This window comes from Oncorhynchus nerka, linkage group LG24, assembly GCF_034236695.1.
Source record: "Oncorhynchus nerka isolate Pitt River linkage group LG24, Oner_Uvic_2.0, whole genome shotgun sequence".
Lineage (NCBI taxonomy): Eukaryota > Metazoa > Chordata > Actinopteri > Salmoniformes > Salmonidae > Oncorhynchus > Oncorhynchus nerka.
The window spans coordinates 61,392,341-61,408,088 of NC_088419.1; the positions used below are offsets into that span (position 1 = coordinate 61,392,341).

General features: G+C 46.3%; 1 protein-coding gene across 1 annotated transcript in view; it reads left to right on the plus strand.

Moving 5' to 3' along the window:
- The window catches only part of notch2 (notch receptor 2), a 58,010-nt gene extending 42,264 nt beyond the window's left edge, over window positions 1–15,746 (plus strand). Inside the window, 20 exon segments of the mRNA XM_029632610.2 lie at window positions 100–219; window positions 308–460; window positions 648–876; window positions 1,132–1,333; window positions 1,474–1,627; window positions 2,595–2,779; window positions 2,858–2,990; window positions 3,611–3,862; window positions 3,968–4,080; window positions 4,539–5,083; window positions 5,718–6,071; window positions 6,189–6,331; window positions 6,555–6,759; window positions 9,506–9,587; window positions 9,690–9,843; window positions 9,951–10,270; window positions 10,396–10,543; window positions 11,925–12,022; window positions 12,187–13,399; window positions 13,402–15,746. Coding sequence (XP_029488470.2) covers window positions 100–219; window positions 308–460; window positions 648–876; window positions 1,132–1,333; window positions 1,474–1,627; window positions 2,595–2,779; window positions 2,858–2,990; window positions 3,611–3,862; window positions 3,968–4,080; window positions 4,539–5,083; window positions 5,718–6,071; window positions 6,189–6,331; window positions 6,555–6,759; window positions 9,506–9,587; window positions 9,690–9,843; window positions 9,951–10,270; window positions 10,396–10,543; window positions 11,925–12,022; window positions 12,187–13,399; window positions 13,402–13,574 — 4,976 coding nt within the window. The 3' untranslated portion in view covers window positions 13,575–15,746.
- The last annotated feature ends 2 nt before the right edge of the window (window positions 15,747–15,748 follow it).

The following is a 15,748-nucleotide window of genomic DNA, read 5'->3' on the forward strand; positions in this document are numbered from 1 at the left end:
CATCCGCTCTACGGTACTACCCAGGACATATTCCCTCTGGTGGAGCTGACGTTGATTGTGTCATGGGCATTTTGGATATGAACAATATTGTGTCCACAGGAAAACACTGCGAGGAGGAGTTGGTTCCCTGTGCGTCTCATCCATGTGAGCGGGGAGGTGTGTGTCAGCCAACCCCAGACTACACCTTTTACACCTGTAGATGTCCCAGCGGCTGGCAAGGTGGGTATTCACACAGAGGGTAAAGGTGTGAGTGTGTGTTGGGGAGATTTTCTACCATGATGTTCATTAAAATGGGATGTTTGAATAGGCCCTCGTTGCACTGAGGATGTGGATGAGTGCAGGAAGAACCCGTGTCAGAACAGCGCCCGTTGCATCAACAGCCAGGGCAGCTACGTGTGCAAGTGTCAGCCAGGCTACAGCGGTCTCAACTGCCAAACCAACATCGATGACTGCTCCCCCAGTGAGTTATCACCCAGCTCTTGTGCATACTCCCACGGATAGCCCAGACATACTCACACTACATATTGTGTATATTCTCTATGAGCATCTTGTGCACTGTACTCCTCTGGAGCTAATGTATCAATCTTCACAAACAGCTTCTATTGTGGGTCTGTTGAACTTCTTGTCTCTCTCTTGCTCTCTCTCAGACCCGTGTCTGAACGGCGGTTCCTGTGTGGATGGAGTGGGAGGGTTCTCCTGTGACTGCCGGCCAGGGTTTGATGGGGAGCGCTGTGAGGCAGAGATGGATGAGTGTGCCAGTCAGCCGTGCCGGAACGGAGCCGTGTGCCGGGACTACGTCAACAGCTTCGTCTGCGAGTGCCGGCCAGGTTTCGACGGAATCCTATGTGAACACAACATCCCAGAATGCACTGAGAGGTGGGTTACAAAGGACTGTAACTACAGTCACTGTGTTAAAGTGTTTGAAGTTGATTCACTCAAAATTATTCTTCAATGAGTTTTATTTTTTGATATGTGGCTACATGTGGACTGGGACACATTTAGTAACAAGTATTGAAAATTGATTTCCGTTGCAAAACGCAACGACTTCCATCATGCGTGACCACATATCTTTGTTTCTCTCTCTCTCTCTCTCTCTCTCTCTCTCTCTCTCTCTCCCTCTATTTCCCTCAGTTCCTGTCTGAATAACGGGACCTGTGTTGACGACATCAACACCTTCTCGTGTCGTTGTCGTCCTGGTTTCTACGGGACCTTCTGTCAGTATGAGCAGAATGAGTGTGACTCTCAGCCCTGTAAGAACGGAGGGACCTGTACAGACGGCCTAGGATCCTACCGTTGCACCTGCCCTGTGGGCTACAACGGGCAGAACTGCCAGGTAGAGAGAGAATGTGTAAAATGGCGTTGAATTGAAAATGAAAAATGACTTAAAGTTATCTGATTATAACATCTCTCTTTGTCTGGTTCTTCATATGAAACTCAACACTAACATTTCCTACTCCATTTGTCCCATTGCAGAACTTTGTGAACTTGTGTAGCCAGCCACTGTGCAGGAACGGAGGGTCCTGTTCCCAGTCACAGACCACCTGGTCATGTCACTGTCCTGTGGGCTGGACTGGTCTGTACTGTGATGTCCCCAACATGTCCTGTCAGGACTATGCTGCTCGGAATGGTGAGCATTCCATGTCTCTACAATCCACTGTGTTTTATTCAGTCACCTCTCTCAGTAAACGGTCAAATAGCCCACAGTCAACCAAAGGGAAAGTTCAGGATTTTGGCAATGAGGCCCACTATCTACTTCCCTAGATTAACCAGATTAACCATTTTTATGTATCTGCGTCCACTATGAAGGAAGTTAAAGGTAGTTTTGCGAGCCAGTGCTAACTAGCGATGACTTGTTATCAACTTCCTTCAAACTGCATGCAGATACATAAAAATGGTCTCCACGAGTTCATCAGACTCTGAGGAAGTAGATAAATGGCCTCATTGCCAAAACACCAAACTATCCCTTTAATCAAATTACATGTTTACAAAGACAGATGGATGAATATAAAGAACATGACGATATAAAGGTATTTATAAACTGGGTGGTTCGAACCCTGAGCACTGATTGGCTGACAGCCATGGTATATTTAAGAAATAAGGCCCAAAGAGGTGTGGTATATGGCCAATATACATGGCTATGGGCTGTTCTTATGCAAGACGCATCGCAGAGTGCCTGGACACAGCTATGGGTGTATTGGCCATATATCTCAAAACCCAGAGGAACCTTATTGCTATTATAAACTGGTTACCAACATAATTAGAGCAGTAAAACTAAATATTTTGTCATACCCGTGTTATAAACTGGGTGGTTCGAGCCCTGAATGCTGGTTGGCTGGAAGCTGTGGTATATGATAAAACATGTATTTTTACTGCTCTAATTACGTTGGAAACCAGTTTATAATAGCAATAAGGAACCTCAGGGTATATCGCCAAAATACCACGGGTAAGGGCTTTTTTCAGGCACTCCACATTGCGTCTTGCATATGAACGGTCCTTAGCTGTGATATATTGGCCATATATCACACCTCCTCGGGCCATATTGCTTAAGTAAACTATGCTGATTATGGCTAATATGTTGTGTGTGTGTCTGTCAGGTATTCCAGTGGAGATGGTGTGTAAGCACATGGGTCGCTGTGTGAACGTCGGTAATGCCCACCAGTGTCAGTGCCAGCCTGGCTACACAGGCAGCTACTGTGACAAGACTGTGGACGAGTGCCAGTCAAATCCCTGCCGCAACGGAGCCACCTGCATGGACTACCAGGGCACATATGAGTGTATGGTAAGTCTTGTGTGTGTGTGTGTGTGTGTGTGTGTGTGTGTGTGTGTGAGAACATCTAACAATGTGTCTCTGTTCCAGTGCAAGGCTGGCTACCAGGGGGTGAACTGTGAGTATGACGTAGATGAGTGTCACTCTAACCCTTGTCGTCATGGAGGAACCTGCATCAACCTCATCAACCGCTTCTCCTGCGCCTGCCCACCTGGTACACATGGTAAGCAGATACCAGAAGATTATTTATTGTTTTATCTATCTCTCGCTCTCTTGTTTTCTGGCACATTGGTTTTACATAATGTACAACTACAACTCTGACCTCAACTGATGGTCTTTCCTCTCTTTCCCCTCTCCATTTCCTCTCTCTTTCCTCTCCATTTCCTCTCTCTTTCCTCTCTTTCCCCTCTCTCTTTCTTCTCTCTTTCCTCTCTCTTTCCCCTCTTTCTCTTTCACCTCTCTCTTTCCTCTCCATTTCCTCTCTCTTTCCTCTCTCTTTCCTCTCTCTTTCCCCTCTCTCTTTCCTCTCTCTTTCCCCTCTCTCTTTCACCTCTCTCTTTCCTCTCTCTTTCCTCTCTCTTTCCTCTCTCTTTCCCCTCTCTCTTTCCTTTCTCTTTCACCTCTCTCTTTCCTCTCTCTTTCCCCTCTCTCTTTCACCTCTCTCTTTCACCTCTCTCTTTCCCCTCTCTCTTTCCTCTCTCTTTCCCCTCTCTCTTTCCTCTTTCTTTCCTCTCTCTCTTTCCTCTCTCTTTCCCCTCTCTCTTTCCCCACTCTCTTTCCCCACTCTCTTTCCCCTCTCTCTTTCCCCTCTCTCTTTCCTCTCTTTCCTCTCCCCCTCTGTAGGTGTTCAGTGTGAGGTGAACATGGACGACTGTGCTCCCAAGCCTGGCTCCTGGGGGCCTCGCTGTCTGAACGGGGGCCAGTGTATGGATGGGGTGGGCCGCTACACCTGCTCCTGCCCCCCTGGCTTCGCTGGGGAACACTGTGAGGGGGACGTCAACGAGTGTCTCTCTGGACCCTGTCACTCTCCTGGTAGCCTGGACTGTGTGCAGCTGGCCAACGACTACCAGTGCCGCTGTCGCCTGGGCTACACCGGTAGAGAACTACACCCCTCTGTATATGTTATAAGACACATCAACAACTGTTATCTAGCTTACCCCATACTCATGCTGTGTAACATGACATCGGTCTCTTTTTTAGGACGCCTCTGTGAGTCCATGGTGGATCTGTGCCAGTCTAAGCCGTGCCATAACAGTGGCACCTGTTCCATGAACATGAGCTCAGTGCATGGATACTCATGCACCTGTCAACCAGTAAGTCATTATAATGTTACTCTACCCTTTTATAATGTTGGTTTTCTAATTGCCAGACTGCTGTGTTTCTAAGTACTCCATGTACCAGCTTGCTGATCTTTATCTCTTTCTTTTGAATGGATTGGCAGCCCCATTGATATTGCATTGTGCTGTATAACATTGTATTTACCTCAAATGTAGCTATGGATTGAGTGGCTGAGTGTCTATTGCTTGTTTTCCTAACTACTAACCATTCTCCTCCTCCTTATTCTTACCTTTGCTTCAGAGGGCGAGACAACATAGTTCAGGTATGACTGAGAAACAGCAGCGTTCTAGGAAGAGACCAAACATTCTCACAGGTTTTCTGACTAGTCAACTGCAGGAATGTATGTTATGAATGTAAAACCCAGTCCACAGGTGTCTGTCCAGCCAGTCAGTTCACATGTCTGACGCCTTCTCTGTCTCATCTCTTTACTCAGAGTTTCACTGGCTTCAACTGTGGAGAGGTAGAGGGCTACAACTGTGCCCAGCTGCGTTGTCAGAACGGCGGGCACTGCCAGGATTCTCAGGGTGGTCATCTGCACTGCCGTTGCCAGCCAGGCTTCAGTGGGTCGCGCTGCGAGACCGTGCACAGCTGCCAGAACCGACCCTGTTTGAATGGAGGCACCTGTATGAAGGACCCACACAACCCATACCAGTACAGCTGTCGCTGCCCAGCCCACTTCTCAGGCAGGCACTGTGAGAATGTCATCTTCGACCAGTCCCCCCGCACCCCCTCCTGCCCTTATGTAGAGTGTGAGCAGCGGTCCGGGGATAAGATGTGTGACCCGCAGTGCAACAACCATGAGTGCCAGTGGGACGGAGGGGACTGTTCTCTACATTGGCGCCGGCCATGGGTCAACTGCACCGCCTCCGTGCCCTGCTGGGAGCTGTTCCGCAACGGCCGCTGTGACCACGAGTGTGACAACTCTGGCTGCCTCTTCGACAGCTTTGAGTGTCAAGAGAGCACTAAGTCCTACTGCAAGTATGTACAAAAGTTGTTAACAACATAAACACATCAATACACATGTTTATTAGGTACACCCATCTAGTACTGGGTCAAACCCCCCTTTGCCGCCAGAACAGCTTGAATTCTTCAGGGCATGAAAATGTTGCTCAATTGGTATCAAGGGACCTTAACGTGTGTCAGGAAAACATTCCCCAAACCATTACACCACCACCACCACCAGCCTGTACTGTTGACACCAGGTGGGATGGGGCCATGGACTCATTATGCTTACACCAAATCCTGACTCATCAGCCATCAGCATGACGCAACAAGAACCGGGATTCATCGGACCAGGCAGTGTTTTTCCACTCCTCAATTGTCCAGTGTTGTTGATCACCCGTTTTGCCCATTCTAACGTTCAATCGAACAGTAACTGAATACCTTGATGCACGTCTGCTTTATATAACAAGCCACAGCCAAGTGACTCAGTCTGTAGGAGCGAGCCATTATTGTGAACCTAATAAACTGGCCAATGAGTGTACATGTCTTATTAAGATTATTACGAGAAAATGTATACAATAAATTCAGATTCAAATGTCTTTTAACCCATAGGAACTCCTAGAGTCTTCCAAATTCCATAACCCCTCCCTCTCCCCTTTCCTATCTACAGGTATGATGACTACTGTGCGGATCACTATGCCAACAAGATCTGTGACAAGAGCTGTAACACAGAGGCATGTGGCTGGGATGGCCTGGACTGCTCTGAGGACACCCCTGCTAAGGTGGTTGATGGCACTCTGGTGATCGTAGTGTTACTGCAGCCTGAGGAGCTGCTGGGAGACGTGAGAGGCTTCCTGCGCTCCCTGGGAACCCTGCTGCACACCAACCTCCGTGTTAAGATGGACGCCCAGCAGAAACTCATGGTGTATCCTTACTATGGCCTGGAGCACGACAACGCCATTGAAGGACAGTCTGCTACAATGAAACGTAGAGGCAAACGGGAGCTGGACAAGGAGGTTATCGGGTAAGGAAATGTCTTTATCCTGACTGTCTCTCTCTCTCTTTCACTGCTAGATAAGATTAAGTCTGTATAGTCCTCCATGTTGTGAAGTAAGCCTAACCAAAGTTTTGTTTGTTGCAGGTCTAAGGTTTACCTGGAGATCGATAACCGAGAGTGTGCTGAGAGCTCCATGGACTGTTTCTCCAGCACAGAGCTGGCTGCATCCTTCATCGCTGCAGAGTACCTGAAGTCTGCGCTGCCCTACCCTGTGGTCTCTGTCGACAGTAAGTCCCTCTCCTTTTTCCCATTGTGACACCTCTAAACCACCCTAATGGTAATGTTACATCAGCACACACTTCATTATCTTTGATTATAGACCCGATTAAACTCACTTATCATGTGCTTTGGTAAAAATTGACACTTTGCTCCATTACTCATGCTCTGAATGCAGAGCCCATTTCAGATAGTGTCACCTAGTTAAGAGTTCCATGTCTCCTCCTCTTCCAGGTGACCATATGGACCCCCAGAAGCCCCCCTTCATGCTGTACCTGGCTGTGGGAGCAGCTGTCATCATCCTGCTTATCCTGGTGCTGGGTGTGCTGGCCGCCAAGAGGAAACGCAAACACGGCATCCTCTGGCTCCCCGATGGCTTCCTGGCCAAGAAAGACGACAAGAGGAGAGAGCCCCTGGGCCAGGACGACTTCGGCATGAAGTGAGTGTAGAAAAGACAAAGGTTGCGTCCGAAATGGCACCCTATTCCCTGTACAGTGCACTACTTTTGACCAGGGCCTGCGTATGGTCCATATATACAGTGCTTTCAAAAAGTATTCAGACCCCTTGACTCTTTCCCCATTCTGTTACTTTACATCCTTATTTTAAAATGTATTACATTTGTTTTTTTCCCTCATCAATCTACACACAATACCCCATAATGACAAAGCAACATTTCTTTTAGCATATTTGTATATATAAAAAGAAAAGAAAAATGAAATCACATTTACATAAGTATTCAGACCCTTCACTTCATTGAAGCACCTTTGACAGTGATTACAGCCTCAAGTCTTCTTGGGTATGACGTTACAAGCTTGGCATACTTGTATTTGGGGAATTTCTCCCATTCTTCTCTGCAGATCCTCTCAAGCTCTGTCAGGTTGGATGGGGAGCGTCTCTGCACAGCTATTTTCAGGTTTCTCCAGAGATGTTCGATCGGGTTCAAGTCCGGGCTCTGGTTGGACCACTCAAGGACATTCAGAGACTTGTCCTGAAGCCACTCCTGCGCTGTTTTGGTTGTGTGCTTAGGGTTGTAAACATGTTTATTGAACCTTTATTTAACTAGGCAAGTCAGTTAAGAACAAATTCTTATTTTCATTGACGGCCTACCAAAAGGCCTGTTGGATGGTGCCCCAGTCTGAGGTCCTGAGCGCTCTGGAGCAGGTTTTCATCAAGGATCTCTCTGTACTTTATGCTGTTCGTCCTTCCCTTGATCCTGACTAGTCTCCCAGTCCCTGCCGCTGAAAAACATCCCCATAGCATGATGCCAGGTTTCAACCAGACGTGACGCTTTAAGTTCAAATAGTTCAATCTTGGTTTCATCAGACCAGAGAATCTTGTTTATCATGGTCTGAGAGTCCTTTAGGTGCCTTTTGGCAAACTCCAAGCGGGCTGTCATGTGCCTTTTACTGAGGAGTGGCTTCTGTCTGGCCACTCTACCATAAAGGCCTGATTTGTGGTGTGCTGCAGAGATGGTTGTCCTTCTGGAAGGTTCTCCCATCTCCACAGAGGAACCCTGGAGCTCTGTCAGAGTGACCATCGGGTTCTTGGTCACCTCCCTGACCAAGGCCCTTCTCCCCCAATTGCACAGTTTTACTGGGCGGCCAGCTCTAGGAAGGTTCTTGGTAGTTCCAAACTTCTTCCATTTAAGAATGATGGAGGCCACTGTGTTCTTGGGGACCTTCAATGCTGCAGACACTTTTTGGTACCCTTCCCCAGATCTGTCCCTCGACACAATCCTGTCTCGGAGATCTACGGACAATACCTTCGACCTCATGGCTTGACTTCATGGTTTTTGCTCTGACATGCACTGTCAACTGTGGGACCTTATATAGACAGGTGTGTCCCTTTCCAATCATGTCTAATCAATTGAATGTACTACAGGTGGACTCCAATAAAGTTGTAGAAACATCTCAAGGATGATCAATGGAAACAGGATGCACCTGATCTCAATTTTGAGGCTCATAGCAAAGGGTCTGAATACTTATGTAAATAAGGTATTCCTGTTTTGGTTTTGCAACAAATTTTAAAAAAAAATGTTTTTGCTTTGTCATTATGGGGTATTGTGTGTAGATTGATGAGGATAATGTTTTTTTTAAATCCATTTTAGAATAAGGCTGTAATGTAACAAAATGTGGAAAAAGTCAAGGGGTCTGAATACTTTCCGAATGCACTATATATACTGAACGAAATATGAACGCAACATACAACAATTTCAAAGATTTTACTGAGTTACAGTTCATATAAGGAAATCAATTTAAATAAATGAATTAGGCCCTAATCTATTGATTTCATATTACTCTGAATACAGATATTCAGCGGCAGGGTAGCCTAGTGGTTAGAGCGTTGGACTAGCAGCTGAAAGGTTGCAAGTTCAAATCCCGTGCTGTCGTTCTGCCCCTGAACATAAGAATTTGTTCTTAACTGACTTGCCTAGTTAAATAAAGAAAAAAGAAAAATACGCATCTGTTGGTCACAGATACCCTTTAAAAAAAAGTGGGGGTGTGGATCAGAAAACCAGTAAGTATCTGGTGTGACCACCATTTGCCTCATGCAGTGCGACACATCTCCTTCACATAGAGTTGATCAGGCTGATGATTGTGGCCCATTGAATGTTGACCTACTCCTTTTCAATGGCTGTGCTAAGTTGCTGGATATTGGCGGGAACTGAAACGCTGTCGTACACGTCAATCCAGAGCATCCCAAACATGCACATTGGGTGACATCTCTGGTGAGTACACAGGCCATGGAAGAACTGTGACATTTTCAGTTTACAGGAATTGTGTACAGATCCTTGCGACATAGATCTGTGCATTATCATGCTGAAACATGAGGTGATGGCGGTGGATGAATGGCACAACAATGCTCCTCAGGATCTCGCCACGGTTTCTCTGTGCATTCAAATTGCCATCAATAAAATGAAATCATGTTCGATGTCCATAACTTTTATTTCAGCTCAAGAAACATGGGACCAGCAACTTCACATGTTGTGCTTCTTTTGTTTATATTACATTTCGGCACTATACTGGGAATGAAGACAAATAGTGTACCTCTATAGTGTACAGTACCATACTCTAGTATGTTCAAACTGGTACTGAACTGAGAAAAATGTTTGACCAATGTACCATAATGTAGAGCCTCATTCTCCTGATCCATACCCGGTCTTCTTCTTCCTCTCCTCCCTGCAGGAACTTCAAGACCCAGGATGGAGGGATGATGGACGGAGGCCAGAGATGGATGGAAGAGGAGGCTCCGCCCAAGAAACCAAGGGTGAGAATGAGAAAGGAGAGAGACATTTTGGGTCAGAAGGCTCACCAGTTGCATACCAGCATGATGTATTTAGCTAGTATCTAAACATCTCCTCTCCCCCAGACTGAGGACAAGCCCCTGCTGCCACTGGGTGTGGATGGAGGAGTGGACCGACGGGAGTGGACTTTACAGCACCACAAGGCTGCTGACATCTCTCTCACTCCACCACAGGCTGATCTGGAAGCAGACTGCCTTGATGTCAATGTCAAAGGACCAGGTAGAGTTTAAGGTTGATTAGGATTGTTGTCAATCAAGTATAAGGATTGCCCGTGGTGTAACTGTATAATTCTTTACTCTGAACCAAATTGAAAAATTCTCTTCCAGATGGCTTTACCCCCCTGATGCTGGCTTCTCTACGAAACGGAGGGGCGTCTGATTGCGGCCTGCAGGCAGAGGAGGAAGAGGAGAGTGGGGGAGATGAGCCGGGCCCCAACGTCATCTCAGACCTCATCACCCAGGGTGCAACACTCATAGCCCAGACAGATCGCACCGGGGAGACGGCACTCCACCTGGCTGCTCGCTATGCCCGGGCCGATGCCGCCAAAAGGCTGCTGGATGCCGGGGCAGATGCCAATGCTCACGACAACATGGGTCGCACACCTCTCCACGCTGCTGTGGCAGCCGATGCCCAGGGAGTGTTCCAGGTAAGAGGCTTGAAAGACACTCTTATTAGAGCAGTTGATTAACTAGTGCTGGTACTGTGCTCACATGGGCAAAGGTTTAAAAATCATATTGAGCTTATTGAGTTAACACTCTGTTCCCTTCTCAGATCCTGATCCGTAACCGGGCCACCGAGTTGGATGCCAGGATGAACGATGGCACCACACCTCTGATCCTGGCTGCCAGGCTGGCTGTGGAGGGCATGGTGGAGGAACTGGTCCACTGCCACGCGGACATCAATGCTGTCGACGACCACGGTGAGCCCTGGCATTGTTTTTACATGTAAATTGTATATCAAGGGTCTCCAACAGGTTGATTGTGAGCTACCAGTAGCTCGCAGCCCACCTATGAGTAGCTTGGGGAAAAAATCTGAAAGTACATGGAATTTTTCACGTGCGCCACCGCAAAGTATTATTAACAAGTATCAGACACCCCAAGGTCCCAGCTACTATCTAATCTATGCAACATTGATATTATCCCACCCCTGGTTAGCCACTATTGGCTTAAATAGCCAAATCTAACACAATATCTGCCAATTAATTTCCAGCAATATTGCCCCAGTCTGTCTGTGTGTTATGTGCTTTTGTCTATCACTCCATGTGTAGCCAGTTGATGTGACAACTGTCTTGTAGGTTGACCGAAAAACACTTTCCCCAAATCCTCCTCAATTAAAAGTTAGCTGCAAAGTAGGCTTACCAGGCTTAAGTATATATTTTGTATCTATTGTTATTTGCTAACTTTGCCATGAAATTAGCGTCGGCAGTACAGAACCATCGCTAGACCGGCACATTAGATGGAACATTCCTCACTCATTAGATGCGCAATGAAAGGGGAAATAAACAAAAAAATGTAAATGTGTTAGTTTTCTTCCAGACCCCAAAAATGTGTCTTCCGATGTGATTTAAGCATTGACATGGACTCAGAACATCCAATTTCATTGTTTCTCTATGAACAATAGTAATTTTGAGTGAAAAACTAACTAAATCTCAAACCAGGAAAAATAAAACTGAGAACATAATTTGGGAAAATATGAAACTGCATTTGGGGGGGTGGGGGGGATAACAGATTTTATAGGGCCCCCTTAGAGGTGTTTATGAACCATTATTTTACCAGGTATATTGGCAGAAAACAGTGCACTACTTTCTATTGTATACTAAGGACCTGGGGAAGGAGTTGTAAGGGAGAAGAGAAGAATGTGCCAAATTGAAAGCTTTAAAAAAATGTTGCTCTCATGCTAGAAAAGGTTGGAAAGACCCCTGTATGTTTTTACATTATTTTATACAGTTAATCACATTGGGATGAGAGACTTGTCCTAAACTGAGACTAACTGTTCAGTAATACTGTACATAGGAAATATTGTTTCAGCCATTTTCTCACTGAGTGGTGCCATACAGAGCAAGAAATAGGGAAACAAATAGGAATGGAGTCCAATTACCATTATAGTACGATTAGAGCTGGGTCTTTAGTTTACGTTGCGGTTTTGTCATTTGCATTTCCTTCATGCTATTGCTCGAGAACCATAACAGAGCAATTTGCATATTTGTCTCAATGACCAGTATTCTTCTCTCTCTCTCTCTCTCTCTCTCTCTCTCTCTCTCTCTCTCTCTCTCTCTCTCTCTCTCTCTCTTTCTCTCTCAGGTAAGTCTGCTCTGCACTGGGCAGCTGCTGTGAACAATGTGGAGGCCACCCTAGTGCTGCTGAAGAATGGAGCCAACAGAGACATGCAGGACAACAAGGTTTGTATTTCACATCCCCGTCTTGTTTTACACGAGTTTTCCTACCTCAAACGTAGCTTTTATGTCAAGCTTTGTCCCGTATTCTATCACTTTAGTATCATTTTTTATTAGCTCTGTACATTTACATGTCTTCATGGGTTGTTTTGCCTGTTATGTTCCTCCAGGAGGAGACCCCATTGTTCCTGGCAGCCAGGGAGGGTAGTTTTGAGGCGGCCCAGGTTCTGCTGGACCACTACTCTAATAGGGACATCACAGACCACCTGGACCGGCTGCCCCGTGACACCGCGCAGGAGCGCATGCACCATGACATTGTTCGTCTGCTCGATCAGTACAACCTGGTCCACAGCCCTCACAACGGCCCCAACCACATGGGCGGGGGAGTGGGACACTCCCTGGTCTGTGGGGGCAACGGAGCGGGCTACATGGGCATGCGGCCCGGGCCCCAGGGCAAGAAGAGCAGGCGGGGCGGGGTGAAGGTTGGAGGTCCTGGCGGAGGTACAGCCAAAGAGCTGAAAGACATGAAGGCTAAGCGGAGGAAGAAGCCAACAGGAGGAGAAGGGCCTGCAGTGGGAGCTGTTGGAGGAGCCAGTGGCAACGGCACTAAAGCTGCAGGAGGGCTGTCAGAGAGCTCAGTCACCATGTCTCCTGTGGACTCCCTGGAGTCTCCACACTCGTACACAGGAGATGCTGCCGTGGCATCCAACACGGCCAACTCTCCTCCTCTCCTGAGCAGCCCCTCCTCTAGGCCCCTGCTGCCTCCCGTCAGCCACATGCTGGGCCAACAGCAGAGCTGGCTGGGTTTGAAGCATGGATACGGCGGCCACATGTTCAGCCTCCTTCCCCAGCAGATGGGTAACGGCCATTCTGGTATTTCCCAGCACCACGGCCAAGGCCTGCTCACCCCCATGAATGTCACCATGAGCCGAGAGCAGCTGCCTCCCATCGTTACCTTCCAGATGATGGCACCGGGGGGCGGGCAGTCCCTGCTGAAGCAGCCCCAGCCTGGGCAGGTGCAGTCACAGGGGCAAAACCAAGGCCAGCCCCGCTCTCAGCAGGGCCCTACTCACCTGCACTGCACCCAGGGCATGATGTACCAGATGCCCGGCGTGGGCCTCCAGCACAGCCTGTCCCACAGCCTTCCCCACTCTCACGGCCTGGCCCACAGCCACGGCATGGTGCATGACGGCCAGTCCCGCCAGCAGCTCCCTCCATATCAGGCTATCCAGAGCCCCGTGGATAAGTACCCCACCCCTCCCTCTCAGCACAGCTACGCCACCGCTGGCTCGGAGGGCACCACCCCAGGGCACCCGGCTCACCCGCCCAGTGAGCACCCGTACCTCACCCCCTTCCCCGAGTCCCCTGACCCCTGGTCCTCTTCCTCCCCCACTCCAACTCAGACTGGTCTGACGTCACCACCAGCCCCACCCCCCTGGGGAACCCCCATGCACTGCCGCCTCCCCGCCACACACATATTCCGGAGCAGCCACAGTCCCAGCAGACGCAACAGAACCCCCAGCAGCCTCAGCATGGCAACATGCAGGTGTTTGTATAGATGAGGACTCTCTTAAAGCGCTCAACTCTTAAATTTTTTGTTGATCTTTGTAGTTAAACTACAAAACTTAAACTCTTATCCGTCACTTCTTTCATCATTTGTTTTTGTCTTATCGTCTCTCTGGTTACAGTAATCACTTTTACACTTCATTGTTACATGCTTTTCTTACGTTTTGCACTTAAAGATAGAGTGTATAGTCTGGTTTGAGCATTGCTAACTAAAACCAAAAACTGTTTGAGTACCTTGGACAGTTTGAAAGTGACTGATCATCAGAAATCAAACAAGGAACCAGAGCCAAACAGTGATCATGTCATGTAAGGAAAATGGACTGTTCAAGAAGGCACCAAGACAGAATCAACATTAGATATTCTTCATTTGGCTTAATCGGCTTCTTTTTGTCATCCCTTTTGGGCCGTTTCTTTTGGCTGAGCCTTATTTTTGACATTTTTGAAGGACATATTTGCTCATTTAACATTTTATCGTTTTCATTCACTTTGTTTTATGTAGACCTGCCAATGACATACTAATGTTTCGTTGAAAATGAACTCTACTTTTTATATGATGAGTCCGTTCACTTATGTTAAGTTGTGTTCTTTAAGCAAAAACGTAGGATTTGTATTCTGGAATGTTTCTTCGTAGGATGTGGTGGGGCTATTTTGAGGGGCTGTCGTCGGGTTAGCAAGATACACACAACCTAAAAACATATAGATACATCTCTTCAATGTTTGGTTCTAAGCTAAACTGTGGTGTAAATAGTTGTCATATAAGTCACTGTATTCTTTTTCATTCTTGCTTCTGTTACAGTGTAGCCTCTGTACTCCCCCACACCCTGGGAGGGATGTTAGTAAGTTGTGGCTGTGGTGTTTCTGTGTCAGGAGAATCTGTGTTACTGAAGAGTTTAACATTTATGGTACGTTTATGGATACAAAAAGAACATATGGTGACTGGTGAAATACCAGATGAAAGAGAAGGGCATAATTGGATGTTGCAGTATGTCTCTCTCTATAGATGGTCTTTCACCATAGGGGTTTCACTATGGTGTGTGCAATACGATGAATATGCTTTACACCACCAAGCCAACCACCTTAGTAAGTCCCCACTGTTAAAGAACAAGGTTTGACTATTATACCTGTTACTTTTACAGCTGTTTTTACTATTCTATTTTACATGAATATTGTTGTATATTATCACTTCTCTCAACAGTTTGACTGGTTCTGAAGTTGTACTTTTTTTGTTTGATATGGCAGTTGCTTTTTCCCCAAAATCATTTAATCGCCTTTTTGCTCAATTACAATCAGTGTATTGGTGCACCTTCTTTAATTGTTTTGTGATTCATAAGCCAAGTCTGAATATGTTTAAGATCTTTGTTTTGTAATGAATATGTTTGTTTTCGTAATGTTTCTCATATGAGCACAGCCTTATGTGACCACTCTGTGACTACAGACAATCATTGATTGTTTCTATTTTGCACCGTTAAATGGTACATCAATGTCTCCAAGACCAAATTTACTTGTTAGCCAAAAACGAATTGCAAATCATTGTATATCCACAACATTGTTCACAGTTTAAAGTGTTGATTGGAAATGTTGCATTTGGACGTATTGTCTAATCAAAGTAGATTATTGTCACAATGTATTCTAAATTCATGTATTTTGACAGAGCAAGATCCAAATACACACACTCACACCTGACAAGGTGATTTGCAGTCAACCATTATAAGTCTGTTATAAGGTATATTGTTTTGTGAAAAGTGCCTCCATAAGCAAACCACAAGCCAAAGTCATTTCCCGTTGCCCGTCTCTGGCACTTAATATCCTCCACTACAAATGACTTCCAATGTGCTATCTCTGAGTCCAGGCCTTTTGGCTCATTGGACCATCAATCCACGTGATCAAATCAGCAGAGCTCATGGAGCATGGTATTTACACTTAAATGCCTCATTATTCAAGGCTATTTTTTACATGCTGTATATAAACTATTTTTGTATGTTTATTGTTCTTTATTTTTCTGTTAACCATATACATGTTATATGAATGAAGTAGTTTCCCCTCATGTTTGTATAATGTAGAAGGTGCCTGTTTATAAAGAACAAAACCTATCTAATTGAAATAAACCAAACAAATGATCAAGTGCATATTATATACATAAATAAAGTCAGACTTTTCAGATCCATC